The sequence below is a fragment of the Diospyros lotus genome, chromosome 6, assembly GCF_014633365.1.
Source record: "Diospyros lotus cultivar Yz01 chromosome 6, ASM1463336v1, whole genome shotgun sequence".
Taxonomy (NCBI): domain Eukaryota; kingdom Viridiplantae; phylum Streptophyta; class Magnoliopsida; order Ericales; family Ebenaceae; genus Diospyros; species Diospyros lotus.
The window spans coordinates 6512351-6531526 of record NC_068343.1 but is presented as its reverse complement, the minus strand read 5'-3'; the positions used below and the strand labels follow the sequence as shown (position 1 = coordinate 6531526).

General features: G+C 39.5%; 3 protein-coding genes and 1 non-coding gene across 4 annotated transcripts; 3 read left to right on the top strand and 1 right to left on the bottom strand.

Moving 5' to 3' along the window:
- Positions 1-1068: 1068 nt before the first annotated feature.
- Positions 1069-2791, top strand: LOC127804632 (cyclin-D1-1-like). The gene is made up of 5 exons (XM_052341513.1): positions 1069-1533; positions 1633-1719; positions 1790-2075; positions 2186-2301; positions 2400-2791. The coding sequence occupies exons 1-5, from the start codon at positions 1270-1272 to the stop codon at positions 2457-2459; spliced, it is 813 nt and encodes a 270-aa protein (XP_052197473.1). The 5' UTR covers positions 1069-1269; the 3' UTR covers positions 2460-2791.
- A 6525-nt stretch (positions 2792-9316) lies between these two features.
- LOC127804834 (heptahelical transmembrane protein 4-like) lies at positions 9317-15733 on the top strand. The gene is made up of 4 exons (XM_052341872.1): positions 9317-9555; positions 9657-9918; positions 13009-13333; positions 14795-15733. The coding sequence occupies exons 2-4, from the start codon at positions 9659-9661 to the stop codon at positions 15446-15448; spliced, it is 1239 nt and encodes a 412-aa protein (XP_052197832.1). The 5' UTR covers positions 9317-9555; positions 9657-9658; the 3' UTR covers positions 15449-15733.
- Positions 15734-15800: 67 nt separating this feature from the next.
- On the bottom strand, positions 15801-15874 carry TRNAT-AGU (transfer RNA threonine (anticodon AGU)). Its single transcript has one exon. It is a non-coding gene; the product is annotated as a tRNA-Thr (tRNA).
- Positions 15875-17207: 1333 nt separating this feature from the next.
- On the top strand, positions 17208-19139 carry LOC127804235 (galactomannan galactosyltransferase 1-like). The gene has a single exon (XM_052341057.1). It carries the CDS (start codon positions 17621-17623, stop codon positions 19007-19009), a length of 1389 nt encoding a protein of 462 aa, XP_052197017.1. The 5' UTR covers positions 17208-17620; the 3' UTR covers positions 19010-19139.
- Positions 19140-19176: the final 37 nt, after the last annotated feature.

Below are 19176 nucleotides of genomic sequence, written 5' to 3'. Positions count from 1 at the left end.
CTGGTGCGGTGGATTCGAGGGGTAGAAAGCAGGATGCTTGGTTCAACACCTTGACCCGCCGGCCCTTTCCTACAAAGTATTCTGATGCCCAAGTCAGTGAGCGAGCAAGTAAGTGTGCAAGGTGTCCGTTTGTGGACTCAAAAAACATACCCTGGCTCTCAGAAATGTTGGCTGATATATATAGGAGGGCATGCCCTCCTACATGCGCTGTACGTATACAAACGATGGGATGGAATAGTCGGTGTCGGCGGGGATGTCCATGTAACGGCAAGGCGTAGACGAGACCCTCATTAATGTGGATGAGATCCGTCATTAATGAGGAAGGGATCTGATGTGAACACGCGAAAACCCAAATGTGGCTGTAATGATGTTGTAGTGAAGGGGCCAGGATGGGACCGGTATGGGCCGGTGAAATGAGCCGAGGAAATGTGCCTGAATGGTCTAGCTGGGGTGGCTCGTGGCCTACTGATATACCGCAGCACACGTCCCTTCTGTTATGCGAGCTCATCAGTTGAGTCGACGAGCTACAAGGATCGTTGGGAGCTCGCTCGAAACGTAGATAGGAGTTTGCCTGAATACGCTGATAAGTTAGGGGCATTATCGAGAGCTCGCTCAATCCTATCGTTTGAGCCTCAACTCTAGTATTGTGCAAGTTTGCTTTAACGAGCTCAGCTCGATGTTTACTAGATCTCTAACGATTAAGTCGGCCCAATGAATTAAGTTCAACACACGTGAAAAAAAAAAAAAAAGCAAAAACACTCGTAACAAATATAAAAGGAAAAAGCCACTCCCCAATAGTCATTACAAGGGCTTGATGATGTTGGTTGATTGTGATTTGTGACTCATCAAGAGGTGGCTTTCAAGACTGTGAGCTAGCTAGGGGAGGACAATGATTAAGAGCGGTCTACTTGATTAAAGGACGAAGATCCAGTGACCCTACCCTGCAACATCGATCGGAAGGTGAAGGAAAAAAACAAAAAAAACCACTTGGCATGAATGCCCATTTGTCAATTTGGATGCTCTACCGCCGGAAGATTCATGCAGACCGTCCAAAATTAACCGATTGTCAATTTGGCAGCTTTATGACGGGAAGTTTCATGCAGCCTGTGCAAGGGTCCGCCCAGCACAAAAGATTTTCTCTTTAGCTTGCTAAAAGCAAGAATTATTCCCTGTTCTTCTTCACAGCAATCCAGAGATACATATTGGAGCTATAAAATATGATGGTTATTTCAGTAATGATGATATTTGAATGAATCTTCCTATTCCAACATGTCCGAGTCCTCCGAACACTTTGCTGCTGACTTGTACTGCGATGAGTCCGCCGGCGAAGTCGTCTCTTCGAACGGCGAACTCTGCTGCTGCATTCACCCGCCGGCCTATTCTGATGATTTCTCAACCGAAGCTGAGGCCGCCATTGTCGACCATATGTTCGACTCCGAGCTTGACCAAATCCCGGCGCCTGAGGCTATGCAATTGCTCGAACGTAAAGAGATCGTAACCGCTCGTCGCGACGTCGTCAACTGGATGTTGAAGGTATGTATAATGTATTCATCTTCCATGTTTGTTTTTGCCAAGTTCGTCCGTGAACTATTGGGGGTTTTAATCTTCTTGCCTCGCTTTCCTTCCCTGCAGGTGCATTCTTATTATAACTTCAGACATCAAACGGCGTATCTTTCTGTTAACTACCTCGATAGGTTCCTATGTTCTCGAGCTCTGCCGGTAATTCTTTCTCAGTTCATGCCGGTGAATTGGATCCCTCTGTTTGATTAAGAAATAGGGTTCTCTGCAGGGAGGGAAAAGATGGGCGTGGCAGTTGCTGGCGGTGGCTTGCTTGTCGCTGGCCGCGAAAATGGAGGAAACCAACGTTCCTCTTCTGGTCAACCTGCAAGTTCTGGCTCCAAAGTTCGTGTTCAAGCCCAGAACTGTCCAGAGAATGGAGCTCCTGGTAATGGCGAGCCTTCGATGGCGGTTGCGAGTTATCACGCCGTTTGATTTCGTGGATTACTTCATCCCCAAGCCTCACTTCTGCGGCGTTTTCTCCAGCGTCTGGGATTTGATCCTAGCCACTTGTCGAGGTGAACAAAAAAAGCTTCGAATTAACAAAAAAAAAAAAAAAAGTGGAATCTGAATCTATCTTCTTTCCCTTGATTTTTCCTCACCAATCGGGTCATGCATGGTTTGCCAGTGATTGGATTCCTGAAGTATACACCGTCGACAATAGCAGCGGCTGCTTTGCTTTACACTGTCGACGGGAATGTGCCTGATCGGAAAATTGTCTTCCTTCATGACAGAGTGAGCAAAGTAAGTCCTCTCGGTCGGCTTCGTTTCAAAATTCTAAAAACTACAGCTATCTCCATTGGTAGAAGTAAACCAGTTGATTTCTGGGTGGGTATTTACAGGAGATGGTGAAAAGATGCCGGCTAATGCTGGAAGAGCATTTGATCGACGGCGTTCACTGAGGAAGCGAATTCCGGCAATGCCCATTGGAGACGAGAGTGGCGAGTGAAACCGATCGAGACTGAGATGGGGAACGCCAAGCAAATCGTGAAGTTGGATTGGATTGCCCACATATATACATCAAATCCTACTGTAAATCTTGTTCGTTTCTTCTGTCAGAAGGCTCCGTTGGTTTGTTTGTTTTGTGGCAGAATTTCTTTTTCCTTTTTTTTTTTCATTGGAATTTGGAAGTTGTGTGTAACAGTGTGTGTATTTTCCCTCCAATAAGGTAATAATCACAGCTTTATTCTTTAAATTTAAGGAACACCCATGGGCAAGAAACCATTAGGACGCATAGTTTCTTCTGTTTATTGAACTATGATTGAACGAGAAAGGATCGAAAGAAAAGGACAAGAGGCGGAGCAATTGATGGGACAAATGTGAGATATGTAATCAATCTTTTCAAGTCCGAACGAGCCCACCGTACCCACCATCGGAAGTTTCACCTTGTCTGCTGTCTGGTGGCGGCTGAGTCCAGCTCAGCTCTCTTTTCATTTTATTTTATTTGGGGCTTCGCTTGCCGCCTTCATACGATCTAAGTACATCCTAATTTCTTCCTTCAAATCTTATTTGGATATTTAATTATGGTACTTAAATATTAATTATATTCATATATTCATATTATTAAAAATATCATAATTAAGTATTTAAATAATTAAATTTAAGTGATAATATTATTAGTAGTTTTCATATTTAAATTTAAGATAATTTTATAATATATAAGTGACCAATTAAGATTATTAATCAAACTTTTAAACTCAAAAAACTCTCCTCAACTATTAAACGCATCTATTAACTATCATCTATCTCGTTCGACCAACGCCCTAGTAATTAGAACTTAGCAACTATATTTATATGTCATGCTCTGTTGCCCACCTGCCCTGCCGTGCCATGCCATGCTACCTGCAGGCTTGTACCGCCTCTAAGCTTCCGAGCCTTAACACAAGCTATCTAACACAAGTTTTCTAACACCTCGCTTTTCTCTTACAGAGCGTGTTATTATGCTGGGTCTAAAATATATATATAAATTATTTTTTTTCTTTCTCGGTACATAACTTAAAGTTTAAGTACCGAATTTAAAACAAAATCTTCAGCAAATCATTCACAATATGTGAAAGCGATAATCGAAACTTGATATAGTACATACTTGAATTCACCTTATATTATATTATAAAGAATCCATACCATATATTACATCATATTCTCAAATATAAAATACACTGAGATTCCATAAACATTCTAACAAGACTAGTAATCAATAAAGCATAAGTTAAAACATATCCGAATCAACTCGCTGAATCCATCGGTCACGCCATCATGTGCCGTCTCATCTCAACCTGCTCATTGCCTAAGCTACAAGTCTAAACTGGAACGTTGAATGTTTTAGGGGCATGTATATATAACAATCATATCATAAATATAAGTTCTTGTGAGAAAACCACTCACAAAACCATATTTAGGATAAAATTACTCATCTTTGCCCAAAGATCAAGACATTTCGAAAAATGCCCATTGCCTCGATATGCGTGCCCGACCTCGAATCTCATGCCAACTCTCAAAAATTGCACCAATCACATTATCTCGATCACTTCAATCATAAAATGATATTTAATCACTAAATATCCTCAATATTCTATTTATTTCATTTTCCCTTCATTTTCTTCTATTTTTTTCTTCAAAAAATCCCAATAAATACTACTGAGTCTATTTTCTCAAATCTAATTCCATAACAATTCATCAAATGCTATGAATTTCAAAGGAAAAATACTGAACCTACCCAAATGTTGCGTTTTCACGCAAAACGAGGCTCTTGGTGCAAAAACCAAGACATCGGGAAGTCCAAACCCAAATATTTTTGCACGGACCTCGATAAAATAATTTTTCAAATTTTTCCAACATTTTCCTAGAATTTTTCCAAACCCCACGTGCCCGCACGCGCCTAAGGCGAGTGGTGCATGTGAAGGACCAACGCGTGACCTGCACGCGCCGGTCGTCTTCTTTGGCGACGGCCGTGCCAGCGATCTGAGCTGACTCCACCAAATTCTTCCTCTTGCTTAGTCAATCACGATGGTGTGACTTGGGGGCCAAAAGAAGCACTGGAGGACGTCCAACCAGGGCCTCGAATGATTGGCCAGGCGGACAGCCTCCATTTTTTGACGAGGCTTCGAACAGCCTTTTAACTTCTTCCAAAACGCTCGAAATTCTCCAGATAGCTTCTACATCTCATGGGCTTCAAAAGCCCCTTATTTTGGAACGCTAATTCATTTGAAAAGTGGGTCGATTTGGAGCTCAAAGTCTCTGAAATTTTTTGCTTCTTTGAGTACTATTTATAGGTGAAAATCGAAGCTTGAAATGGCCTTGCTCGACCAACCCATTGCCTTAGGAAGATTTACCTACCCTAGATCGACTTGGAATTGGTCGTTGCCGACTAAAATAGCCATTTGCAGGCTTTAATAAAAACGATCGAACTTTCGGTCTCTTTTCTTCATTTTTCGGCCAACCCACTGGCCGTTGTTGGCCACGCCTTCATCAAAAGGCTTCCCTGAGCAACCCTCGTGGGTTCCCTGTGGCTGATTTCAGTGATTTGATGAGTTGGTCGGCCATGGTTTCTTGGAGATTTTCCTAAAATTGCACTTTGACCCCTCAAACTTTGGCTTTCTCACTTTGATCCATTTTTACAAAGCTCCTCAATTTTGAATAATTGCATTTAAGACCCTTAAGTCCTAAAACATCAATTTGACCCTTGAAGATTCTATAAAAACATCGTTTTGACATCCCTCTAGCAATTTCAGAAAACTGCACTTAGGCCTGAATCTCTGTTTTGGCCCTAAACCTCTTCATTTTTTCTGAAACCACTAAAAGGTTGTTCCTTATGAAAAATCGAAGTCCCTCAAGCTTCTGTTGACTTCTTGGAAGTCATTTATAACAATTCGACTACATTTTAGTTGTACCAAAAATTATTCTCGATCTCATTTCTTCCGATGCCATAAATCTCATCTCAGGGTGCTTGTTAATGCCACATTATTTTCCTTTGGCATCTCGGCTCCAGGACACTCCCGGCAATTGATTCGATCATCTATATGGTAATAAATTATCGTTATACCCTTTATTTATTCTTAAATTCTATTTTTGCCTCCAAGATAATTTACTCTTGAATCCTTTAGAATTTCTTGGGTATTACAAGCTCTCATTTGATTACTTGCTTGTTGAATTCTTTAGCCATGAAGCCTATAATAATACAATAATATACAGATTTCTCTTAAGGTGGGTTTCATTGGCTAAATTTTGCACTAATTTATTTTTTTCATTTTTGATAACGTGATGCCATTTTCTTACTTTTTCTGAAAAAAGTTCTCATTGGAGGGGGGAAGAAGGGGTAAATCAAATTTTTTAATGAAATTTAAAAATAGCCCACGTCTTCAAAAACCAAAGAGTAAAAGGTGCAATGAAGAGGAGTAATGAGTTCTCGGTCGCAAGGAAAAGGAGAATGAGCACAACCGACGATCACGAGGACGAAGAGTGCGGCCAGCAGTCACGAGGAGGAGGAGAACAGCCGGCGACCCTAAGGAGGATGAGAGCGATTGCCAGTTATAGGGAAGAGGACGACGATGAAACTTGAGGAGAAGCGTGGCGACGAAAACGGCAATGAAGCTTCAAGAAATTTAGGAGAGAGAGAGATAGGGGGAGGCAAGGAGAAGGAGATGGGTTTGGGGGGGGGGGGGGTGTTGGGTTTTCACAAGTGATAGGTTATTTACATAGAAAATAGTAATAATCAAATATCAAAAATTAGAAAAATACAATAATTTTTAGATAAAAAATTAAGTTAATCAAATACCCTTAATTGATAATTTTTGTGCAAATTATTTTTAGACAATTCAATTATCTAAAATTTATTTATCTTTTTATATAAATTTCATGCTTACAATGAAATGCAATCTTACTTCATTCAACAAATTCTACTCCCAAAAGGTGGCCTTTTAGAAATATTGCTTACCTGTTTGGGCTGATTTCTATATCAAGTGTAGCCCATATTAATTTCTTTTGATTTTGTCACCTTTTTTTTTTCGGGTTCATTTTTACTATTAATGTGTTTTTGTATGTGTTTTTCTTTGTGTTTATGAAATTTATTTAAATTATACTAACCATTTTTATGTTTTTAAAAGCGACACAAATCTCCCTTGAGGTTATTACCGTGCATGATATACCTTTAAAGATAATTAATTTTATTTAAAACACAAAACACCCTTCTCATTTAGCAAAATAAAAAATTAGAAATACTGGTGATAGCCGACCACTATCAAAGGAACCTTATTAGATCATATGGGTTCCTTTAAACAAAACCCAAATGAGTTTTTAGAGAGAAAGAGAGATGAGGAAATACGCAATTACTTTTTAGAGATTTGTTGATGAATTAGGACAGTCATCAATGAAGCTTTTATCGTTATCTTAAATGTTATAGATCAAACCTTCATTCATTGCTCAAATTGGAACCATGCCATCATTTTATATCGTTACTTGTTCTAGATTTAGAATGACACAAAATCTTAAAAGAGAGAGAGAGAGGAGTAATTATTGTTCGGTGATATTTGAAAACTATGCAGATAGGTGTGATCAGGATTGGCTATAAGAGTAGGCAACCAAGGCAGTCTCGTTGGCATGGGCCCATGTGGCCTCGTAGGCATGGCCCATCTCATATTTTAATAAATTAGTTTAGGCCAATTTTATGTTTAATTAATTTTAAATTAAAAAATTAAATTAATAGAAAGAAGATAATAAATTGATTTTATGTAGGCGGCAAGCGCAATCATTTGCTTATTATTGTGAAAATTTTGAATATTTTTATATAGTAAAATAAATTTATTTGTATTTATTACATATAATTTTATTTTTAAATATAGCGACCCCATATAAAATTTTGCTTAGGGTCCAAACATCTCAGGGTCGGCCCTGGGTGTGATGACTTTTAATGAGTTTTAGAGGTGAAAGAAGAAAGAGATGAAGAGATAGAGATAGAGATAGAGCGGAAATATATATGTGATTAATATATAGAGAATCCTTTTAACAATTAAAAAAGAATGACATTTGATCTCTAATGTACAAAATGTCAAGATTTGATATTTTAACTATTAAAAATGGTATTTTAACTATTAAAAATTATTATTTGGGTAAATTATATGAAACCCCAGCACTTTCAATTGCATAAAAAAAACCTCTTATCAGCCACAATTTGTTATTATTTTACATAATTTTATGTAATTTATTGGTTGATTAATACAAAATTTTATATTTTTTTATATATTGAAATTATATATATAGAATTATGTATACAAAATTTTATATTTTTTTATATATTGAAATTATATATATAGAATTATGTATTTTATATGTAGATTATTATATAAAATTATGTAAAATAATAACAAATTGTGACTAATTGTAATATTTTGAAAGTGTAAGCGATTTTTTTATACAATCGAAAACACAGAAAGATAAGTTACATATGACCCTAAATGCGGGGAGTTTCATATAATTTACCCTTATTATTTTAATTTTTCACTGTGATTGGGAGTAAACGGAGCCATTATGCATACCATGTAAGACGCGATGTCAAAAAAAAAAAAAAATCAAGCCTAATTTAGACAAGTCATAAAATAGCAAAATGTCTCAATTATTCTAATTTCAAATGAGATGATGAGTTGCACTGGTGGTAGTCGTGTCGCTCATCCTTTCTTTGGTACCTTAAAGTAGCTTAGAGTTAGTCGGTTGTGATACTTAGTTTGTCCTCTAACTGCATGTTGTATAACACATCGGGATTGAATGAATTGGTGGAGGTGGAACGCTGCTTGATGGCCCAACTATCTAGTATGTTGTCCAACAGTAATCCATCACAAATTAAGTTTGTACTGTTCAAGGAAAGTTTACATTCCACATCATAACATACCCTTGTGTGCCACCAATAAACCATGCCTAATTTGTAACTTATTTCTTCTGGACCATTTAGACTAACTTCTAACATCATTGAAATTTTTAGATATTTTTAACAAAAAATTTAAGTCTTTTTATGAAATTTTGGTATTTTTTTATTTTTAAATATTTTTATGAAATTCAAAATGGGCCATTTTTGTTCGTACAAGAGACCAAATGTAAAAATTTTTAATTATTAAGAGATTAAATGTTATATTTATATATTAAATTTATCTCACTAAAATAATTTTTACTAACAAAAATAAGTGCACGTACTAATGTTTCTTCATAATAAAAACTTAAAAATAATAATTATTAATATTTAAGATACCGATTGTTAATGTTTTATACATTAAGAATTAAACGTCATACTTACATATATATATATATGTATGAGTAAGTAAAATGATTATTTTTTATTTTGTTAATTTAAAAAAAAAACTTTATATTAATTTTGAAAAATATAAAAATAATCAGTATAATTTAGAGAAACTAATTTGCCCTATTTTCAAATTACATAGCACGTGGGGGAGATTTTTGCTAATTTATCCATAATGTTTTGGGTAAATTAAATATCATCTGTTGTTAACTCAATTACCCATATTAAACTTTTCATATTCAGCCAGCCCATTGACAACACAAAGGGGGCCTTCCGGTAAGGCTCGCGCGGTGCCGCGTGGGGCGGTCCCCCAACTCTTCCAGAATTGGAAATTACTCGCAATAAAATTTCAAAAATGCCCCCACAGTAATATTAATATTATAATATTAAAATCAATTAAGTTTATGAAAATATCAACGAACTGCGGTCGCTTTCTTTAGAAGTCATCGTTCCAATAATCGTGCCAAATCCGAAACCATAACCAAAACAATAAATTACATTGGCATCTCCGCATCTCTCCAAAGGTATATCTCCCCTTCCCCTCGTGTCTCATACCCATCGAATTCTTCTAAGCCTTCCTGCCAAATCCTGGTTTTGTTTTCATCTGATTCTCAGCCACCCTCTTGCCAATTCCTTGGATCACTATCCTGAATTTCATTCATCAAGAATTCCCTCTATCTGGGTCCTTCTTCCTCCTCGGCGTTCTTCAATTTCAGGTACTTAATTTGCACAGTCGTGCATTTATGCAATTATCTGGTTGATGTGTTTATATGTGTTTTTTTGTTGATTTCTCTTGCGTTTTGGATCTGATGGACAGAAATGGGTAACAACCGACAAGTTGATCAAGATTCAAGGGTGGGATTCGAATCGAATGAGGGGCAGAGCGAGCGTTCTTCCAAGGTTGGGAAGGGGAAGAGATTGTGGAAGAAAGTGAAATACCAGCTGGTGGAGTACCACATGTTGCCTGGTTATTTAAGGGACAATGAATTCATTATTGGCCATTATCGATCGGAATGGCCCTTGAAGCAGGTTTTGCTCAGCATTTTCACCATTCATAACGAGACGCTCAATGTCTGGACGTAAGAATTTCGCCAAACCCCCTTCTTGTGTTTGATTTGAGGATTTTGTTGTGATGTGTGTAATTCAATATAATCTTTCCCACCCATCAAGGCAATTTTGTTTTTCTTTGCTATGTAGTATCTTTACTTTCCTATGTTTTTTAGTTGGCGACGTATTTATTTCGAGGTGAAGTCAGAAAATCAGGTCTGAACAAAAGGGGAATGGAATTATGGATTTGTGTACCTAACCCAAGGTGTTGGGACCAAACTGAGTGAGGTGGGTTGATGATTGATACTTAAGAGGAGTGGTGGAATTTGGAAGCTTTGAATAACATGTTTATTTAGGTAGCCTTTAATGGTGGGGGCTTCGGGTTGCCAAAGAGGAGTTGGTGTCTCTACTGGTTACGTTAATTGCGTGGAGGTATAAATTGACCACTCGAATATGATTTATCTAGGGTAAAGCTTTCCAGTAAGAGTAAAATCCTATGGTTAACTTGTCCATATCGTGAGTGCTGGCCTTAACCAGGGGGCTCTGCACAGATTGAGTTGACTTGTAGATGTGGAAGAGTAGATGCATGCTCTCCCTGCTCCCTTGCGCGCAAAAAGAGCTGTGTCAAAGTTTTCACCTTATATACTACTATATTTCTGTTAATTTGTTTAGTTCATATAAACTCTCTCATGCTATAAAAATTTCAACCTTGAGTATTTTATTATATTAATATATATATATATATATATTTATTTTTATTTTTTTTGGGGGGGGAGGGGGGTGTTTCTTTGGTAAGTGCTGATACATATACTTCTTAACTTGTTAATAAGAATAAGAAGATGAAAAGGAGACACTTAGAGGAGATTCATTCATGGCACATAAAGAGATTATTGAATAGAGAAATGTCAGCTAAGTAGACAAAAGATCATGAAGAGAAGAACTCTTGTGGATGCCTGTCCATTGGACAAGCATTCCTTTACAAAATTAGTGACAACATCATGCCTGCATGACTTCTTTCATCTGATGCTTACTGTTCAAGGTCTCCTAGACAACAATTCCACCTCCAGTCCATCATCACCCCTGTTAAATACAATATCAAGACGACTGTTTAATCTTGATGTTTCAAAAAAATGCATCTATTCCCCTCCCTAGGGGGAAAAGAAAAGGTAAGGACAAGACCACTTTAGATTTAGACAAGTTACATATTGAGCCTTGCAAACAACTTCTTCATGCTATAGTTTTTTATAGCTAAAGTGTTTTATATGTTGTTGCTTTATATGAAGAATTTGAACGGATGCTATTAGGGGTAACCCTTATGACTTGATTTTTTTGCCTTCAGTGAATTCTCTGGTTCACAGATCTCCTGCTAAACTTGATGAGAAGGGATATCAATTTTGGATTTTTTTTAATGTTGTAGTTTCAAAAATGGATGGATGAGAGTTTGGTTTGACTTAAGGCTAATATATGCTACATACAACTGCCAATACGTTGATAACCTTCAACAGGCTTTCTTTGGAAACATTTAGGCAATGAATTTAATACCATCTTGTAAGTGAGATAAGGCTTTCCTTCTTTGTTAAGGTGGAGGTTTGCATTAGAAAGTTGTGTCTTTTCAACTAAGCTTTTCTTGGTAAGTGGATCTGGTGGTTCAGTAATGAGAGGAAGAGTTTGTAGAAAAGAGTGGTGACTATATGGCATGAGTGTGTCGTAGGGGTTTGTTTCACCACTACGATCGGTAAACCATATGGGGTGGGTCTTTGGTTGGCTATGAAAGTCACAGGAATTTCATGAATTTTTATTCAGTATTGCATGGGTGATGGGTTGAGGGTGAGGTTTTGTGTGGGTGAGAAGTTTCTTAGGAAGTTGTTTCTGGATTTGCTCTCATTAGCTTATGCTAAATAGGCCCAATGATTGAGTTCTTCTCTGCTCTCTTGAGGGTGTGGTGATGCTGTTGCATTATAAATGTAATATTCAACATTTGAAAAATTGGTTCCATGATGCTTATTATGACTTAATGACCTGTCCCTGTATTGCTCAAGGTAAAGACGGATGGATATAGTCCCCACTACAAAGGGAGACCTTATAAGCAATGGTAAGATTGTTCCTTTGTGACTTATAAAGGTCACAGGTTCAAGTTGTGAATAGCCTCTTTGCAACGCAAAAATGAGCTACCTATAAAAACAACCTCCCCCTTACCCTTGCAAAGTGGGGGCCCTCGTGCATTGGAGACACTCGTTTTACAAATGGAGACCTTTATTATAGTTGTTTCTTTTCATGACACTTTAGGACAAAGGGAGGCTTGACATTTCTTAGAAAGTGATATGGGATTAGAATGCTCTCCTCAGGGTTACCTTCTTTATCCAGACAGTTGTCATTAATGCTATTCTTACATTTGATAGCTTGAGGAAGAGCAGACAGTCCTTTGGTGTTTTACATTCAAAAGCAATGGTGAGTGGTCTGCCATCTTTTTCTCCATTTCCTGTGGCTAAGTATGGAACCTTGTTTACACAATTTTGGGTGTGCAGTGGTTATAGAACTTTTGCTTTCCTAGAGGTAGAGTTGCCTGTAGGATAGCCAGAATTGAGAGTACAGTTTGGATGGCCATTCCATTTGCTGTTATGTTGTGTATATTATGTGAAAGAAAGATGGGAACTAGAGAATTCTACTTCTTATTCGAGGGGATCTATTATCTCTTCTTTTTCAGAAAATGCAGAACAAAACAAAACAATTGAGATGGAGTGTAAAATTGACATTAATGTTGCATAATTGGATGAGGTAGATAGATTGCGTTGCCAATCAGTAGGGAAACTTAATCCATATTTTATTAAATTTTTTGAGGTTGTGCGGTTGGATATTTATGATCATTCCTAACCACCAAGAAAGTTGCACTGAGATTTGATCACCACATATGCTCATCGATAAGTTGTTCAGATTTTGTGCTTCTCTTCTAGTTCAGAAATAAGAGGATGTTTTCCTCTTTCTTCTCTTCTAGTTCAGAAAGGCTTGATATGTTTTTTCTTTTGGTGGTTGTTTACACACACACACACACAAATATTTTCATGCAAGTTTGGGAAGAAACAAGCTGATTTTTCTCATATTGACTCCCTTTCTTTGAAGTGCAGGCATCTGATTGGATTCTTCCTTTTTCTTTCCTTGACTATATACACTGCAATGAAGGTTCCCAAGGTTGTGGATCTCAACAGTTTACAGTATTTGGCTGAAATACTGAAAAAAGCTGATCTGCACAAACTGCATTCAGAACTTTTGGCTTGTCTCCCTTCCTTGCCCAATATCCCTGATTTGCAGAGACTTCGTGAAGAGCTAACAAATTCATTACCTTCAATGGATTTGTTATCATCACCATCAACTTGGCATATTTTTGAGCTCCTCACAAACTGCTTGCCTGAGCGGTTGTTTCACATCAACCACACAGATGATTTTGTTCTGGTATGTTCCTTCTTCCTTGGTGGTTATGGCTCACACTGGTCAACCAGTTGTGAGGATCTATTCTTGATATGTGGTTGTGGAGAATACTATAGACTGTTTTCTACTGCCAAGTCTCATTGAATCACATTATGAGTAGTTATCAATCCAGGTGGTTAATAGTATCCATTTCTCCCATCCTACCTGGAATTATTAGCCAAATCACTAATAGCTCGAATATTCTATCAATGTTGGGATATTTCTCGGAAATTTTCACTTTGTCCAAGAAAAAATGTATTATGTGAGTCTCTTAAAATTCACTTGTACATTTCCTTATCAGCTTAAAAGTCAAGCTCATATTTTCTTGTTCATGTCTCCTACCATCTGAGGACTGTACTGCAGAAGAGTATAAAACTTTCTTTGCTTATTGTGTGGGGAAAGTACACAATCAATTTGAACAATCAAACATCTGTTGTTTCTTGTGGGGAATTGCTTGCTGGTGATATTAGCTTTCTTATAAGAGTTGCTAAACTTTTCGTAAACATATTCAAGTAATATATTCTGGAGGTTTTTATGTACAAATTTCATTAACCTGTAGAAGGTTCAACACCTGGACTTGTGGGGTTGAAATCTTGATCTTTGCTATCTCAGTTCAACTCATCTAAGACTTTCTCAAACTATTTATGCTAAACAGTCCTAGGACAAATTGGGAATTTGATCTCTTAGTGAAATTTATTGTTTTCTGAATCCTGTTTCAGAACATCATTTATGAGCATTGAGTTGTGATTTTGATTGTAAACAGCCGTTAATGAACACATAAAAAAACTTCTGATAATTTTACGTTGTTTAGGGCTGTCTCTGTGACACCACAGTATGAGTCAATGCCTACATGTGCAAGCAATTGTCTGTTGAGCTTTCAAATTATGGCATAATATTCTTTTATGAACTATAAGAAAATGATTAAATTTTCACCATGTTGTACCCTTTTCTTGTAGACGGGATGGAAAGTATTGGTCCAGAGTTCTTGCACATTCTGAATGATAGCTGAAATTTATTAAACATAGTTGATGCTGATAGTTGATGGCAGGAACGTAATACATTTATGTTGTGACAATATATATCATCTGATTTTGCATCCTGATGTTTTGAAAGAGAAATGCCAGTTCGTTTACATGGAGCCTTTTTATGTCAGATTTTGCATTTTGATTGCATCAGATGCCGAAGGTTCAACTTTCTCCAACCCAAATAGGATCCTGCAGTGACTGTATGACCTTGATTGATGAGATTCATGAGATGAGTGGTGGTGTTGATACTTTGAAGTGTTATTGACTAGCTAGTCTGCCCCATTTTCTTGTGATCAGCACAGCATATGTTGGCTGTGCAATCCTTTTCATGCCCTCGTAATTATAAATAATCATAGAATGGTTTGGTGCACCTTGAATGTTAATTGTGGCTAATTCTCACTTTTTTACTCGTTGAATTCAGCGTAGTGTAAAGGAGGATATGGGAAACATGACAGCACCCTTGATGACCACACCGATCACGCGGTGGCCGTTCTTTGCCTTCTTGGGCGGGGCTATGTTTTGCTTGCTCGCTAGCAGTACCTGCCACCTACTCGCATGCCATTCCGAGCGCGTGTCGTACATCATGCTTAGGCTCGACTACGCGGGGATTGCAGCTCTCATCTCCACCTCATTCTACCCTCCAGTGTACTACTCATTCATGTGCAGCCCCTTCTTCTGCACTCTCTACTTGGGATTTATAACCTTTCTGGGAATTGGCACAATCTTGGTTTCTCTCCTTCCAGTCTTCCAGAAACCCGAATACCGCGTCATCCGAGCGTCCCTCTTCCTCGGAATGGGTTTGTCTGGAATAGCTCCCATTCTACACAAGCTCATCTTGTTCAGGAACCGGCCTGAGGCACTTCACACAACAGGTTATGAGCTCTTGATGGGGGCATTTTATGCTCTCGGGGCACTCATTTACGCGACGCGAATTCCCGAGCGATGGATGCCCGGGAAGTTTGACATTGCAGGGCACAGCCACCAGCTTTTCCACGTATTGGTAGTGGCCGGCGCTTACACGCATTATCGCGCAGGGCTCGTGTACCTCAGATGGCGGGACATGGAAGGGTGTTAGAGAAAGGAAAGATCGTGGGAGAGGGCGAGGAATGAACTCTTATCTATGTTAGTGCATCCATAGCGATTAGTTCTGTGTGTAATGAGAGAATAAGCTCTTCCTCCATTGATGAATGAAAGGGGAGAAGTGGAGAATTGGCGGGCTCTGTATTTGAGAGTCTGCCGGCCGATGTATGGCTAAGGTTGCAAATAGGGGTTGGTATTGTAAATTGTAATTGTTATAAGCGGCCCACATGCAGAACCTTGAATTTTAATCCAAGTTCTAGTAGCTAGTTTATTCATCTTATTATTAACAATTGTTTCTTGGGATGTCGCAAAAACATAACAGCCAACAAGACAACAACACAACATTGTGCTCTCGTTGAGAGTCGAACTCAAGACCTCCCGCTTACTAAACGGGTGCTCTAACCAACTGAGCTACGAGAGCTTGCCGCTCTGGGTTTCGTCGAGTTAATAATTGTACATTTTATATTTGCGGCAATCAAATCCGCGTGGGCCACTAGAATCAGAAGACTGACATTTTGGCAGGCCCGTGCCTTATCTGAAGGGTCGCTGTGGGCTTCGGCTTGTCGTGACTCCTCTACGGGCCTACGGCTCCACTCTCCCCTCCTGATCAATACATTTCTGCCCATATATATATATAATACGGATGATATATATACTACCACCAAGTAGTACCACTTGGCTTGAAATGATAATAGCATCTTTTTTTTTTTTTTTTTCATCAGTCAGTTTCCCCCTTCCTTTAGGCTTGTATTTATTAAAACTTTATACATCTCAATTGATTGTGGTTGCAAACGTCAGCACATCAATTGTATATTTTGTACAGCGGGGACTGAATGAAATGATTATGGAGTTGATTGAAATGTGATATCATTGAAATGGGCTCTTCTCTTGTTTAAGGTTTTAAGAACAATTAATTAATGATCCGGATCATGGGGTCTCTTCTCTTCACCTACCTGTTAGTTAGTGTGCCCCCAGGATTCGTCTTCAATGCCACAAACCAAAACCAACACAAAATCATAATTTCCCGTACAAGACAGGTTTATTAAGTGGGAGCCCGCCCGCCCATGAAGTAGTAATTGCGGTCGCAAGGTCACGTCACGTGGCCATTCATTAACGCAGCCTGCACTGCATCAACGAGATAATGGATTTATCAATCCCCAAAATAGTCAACTTAAAACAACACATACGTACTAATAGAAAATTAATGACACAACTCAACTCGTCTCCAAATTCTCCAACCATCCACCAAATCCCCTCACAATCGTTTCTCAACGACCAGTTGCAGGTACTTTCTGCTCAGAATCATTGGGATCAAGCCAGACAGCATACAAAGTTATTATTTACTACTATTGCCTAATTAAATAATAATTTTTTTTTCCTATGTGGTGATTAAAAAGAAAAAAGATTAATTACGCCCGGCACTGGTACTCACTCGTGTTTATACTAATACAGGAAAATATTCATTATTTTTCCTATTTAATAAGTTATGGAGAAAATATCAATTTTGCTTCTCAATGTTTCGATTTCAACCAGTATTTTAAAGACAAATAAATTTAAAATTTTCAAAAATTTAAGGGTAAATTAGAATAAAAAAGAAATTGGCTAAACGATACGTTCGAGTTGTATATAATTATTATATAAATTTCTGGGTGATTAACGTGTGAGTGAGTGGGAGTGAAATTATCATGGAAAAACAATGAGACAACAGGCTATTGGCTTGTTTTGATCAGTTCGAGGAGAGCAGTTAAAAGCAAGGGTCGACTTTCCAGGCGGCCAAAGCCAAACGAAGCCAAATCGTGGAAGGCGACTGTGTCGGTGCGAGCCCCAATCAGCCGTACATGTGTCGGAATATCAGCGTGTCCATGTCGCATTTCATCATTCATCTTCAGCCGCCGTGAAGCGGCCCTTTTGCCACTTTAACTCATTTAAAGAAGGCAGCGTTAACCCCGCTGCACCCCCAGCGCTCCCCGATCACTCAACTCTCCTCTTCCGTCACGCAATTGCTACACTACAATCCCATTGCGTCTCCCTCTTTCTATTTTTGGCAATTGCTCCGCTGGGATTACACACAAAGCAACAACAGATGGAGCTTTGATTCTAGAACAAGTGTTTGAATTTCCTGCTACACGACGCACCGCTTCCATCGAGACCCCGCTTTTGTCTTAAAATGGGGTCGGCCGAACTCTCCCATTTTCAGAATTCTTCCAAAGTAGCCATGGTCAAGCAAGGAGGAGGGTCTCGGAGCAAACTGGCGTCGGACGGCGTTCTCTTCGGAGGTGGAGCTCTGGCCGCTCTTCTCACGGTTTGGGCTGTCCTGTCCTTCATGAGCCCAAGCCCTAGCCCTAGCTTCTCAATTCCGGTGAATAAGCCTAGAAAGGCCGCGATTTTGCCTGAAACTGAGGCGCCGTCGCCGCTAGACTGCGCCGGGGATGCGCTGCGTGTTAACCTGCGCGACGACCCGCCCGATCCGACGTTCTACGATGACCCGAAAGTCGGCTACACCATCGACCGTCCGATCAAGAACTGGGACGAGAAGCGGAAGGAGTGGCTGAGGATTCATCCGTCGTTCGCCGCCGGAATGGACGAGCGCATCCTCCTGATCACCGGCTCGCAGCCGACGCCGTGCAAGAACCCCATCGGCGACCATCTCCTGCTGAGGTTCTTCAAGAACAAGGTCGACTACTGCCGAATCCACGGCTACGACATCTTCTACAACAACGTCCTGCTCCAGCCCAAAATGCACACCTACTGGGCCAAAATCCCGGCCATCCGTGCGGCCATGGTGGCTCACCCGGAAGTCGAGTGGATCTGGTGGGTCGACTCCGACGCCGCCTTCACCGACATGGACTTCAAGCTGCCCTTAGAACGCTACAAAAACCACAACCTCGTCATCCACGGCTGGAGCCGGATGATCTACGAGGAGAAGAGTTGGGTGAGCATTAACGCCGGAGTTTTCCTCATCCGAAACTGCCAGTGGTCGTTGGATTTCATGGAGATCTGGGGCAGCATGGGCCCACAAACCCCAAACTACGATAAATGGGGCCAAATCCTGAGATCAACGCTTCCCGACAAGGTCATCCCGGAATCCGACGATCAATCCGGCCTGGTTTATCTACTCCTGAAAGAGAAAGAAAAATGGGGGAACAAGATCTACGTCGAGGGAGAGTATTACTTCGAAGGGTACTGGCTCGAGATAGTGGGGACGTTCGAAAACATCACCAACAAATACATAAATATAGAGCAAGGGGTAAAGAAGTTGCGACGGCGGCACGCCGAGAAGGTGAGTGAGGCCTACGCCGAGCTGAAGGAGCCGTATCTGAAGGAGGCCGGGTACGGGCGGTTCAGCTGGAGGCGGCCGTTCATCACCCACTTCACCGGCTGCCAGCCGTGCAGCGGCAACCACAACCAGATGTACTCCGGCGAGTCCTGCTGGGACGGCATGCAGAGGGCTCTGAATTTCGCCGACAATCAGGTTCTGCGTAATTTTGGTTTTGTGCGCAGGGACATACTGGATACCTCCTCTGTCTCTCCTTTGCCGTTTGATTTTCCGGCGTAGTAGATATAGATATATATATATATATTACATATGATCAACGATTGCATTTGGTTTATTGTTACAGTGTTGCTATTCTGTAAATAAAACTTGGTGAACTCTTTTAAGAATTGGCTTTGAATTGGGGTCTTTACCTGTCACCATTAATATATATATAATTCCACCTATTC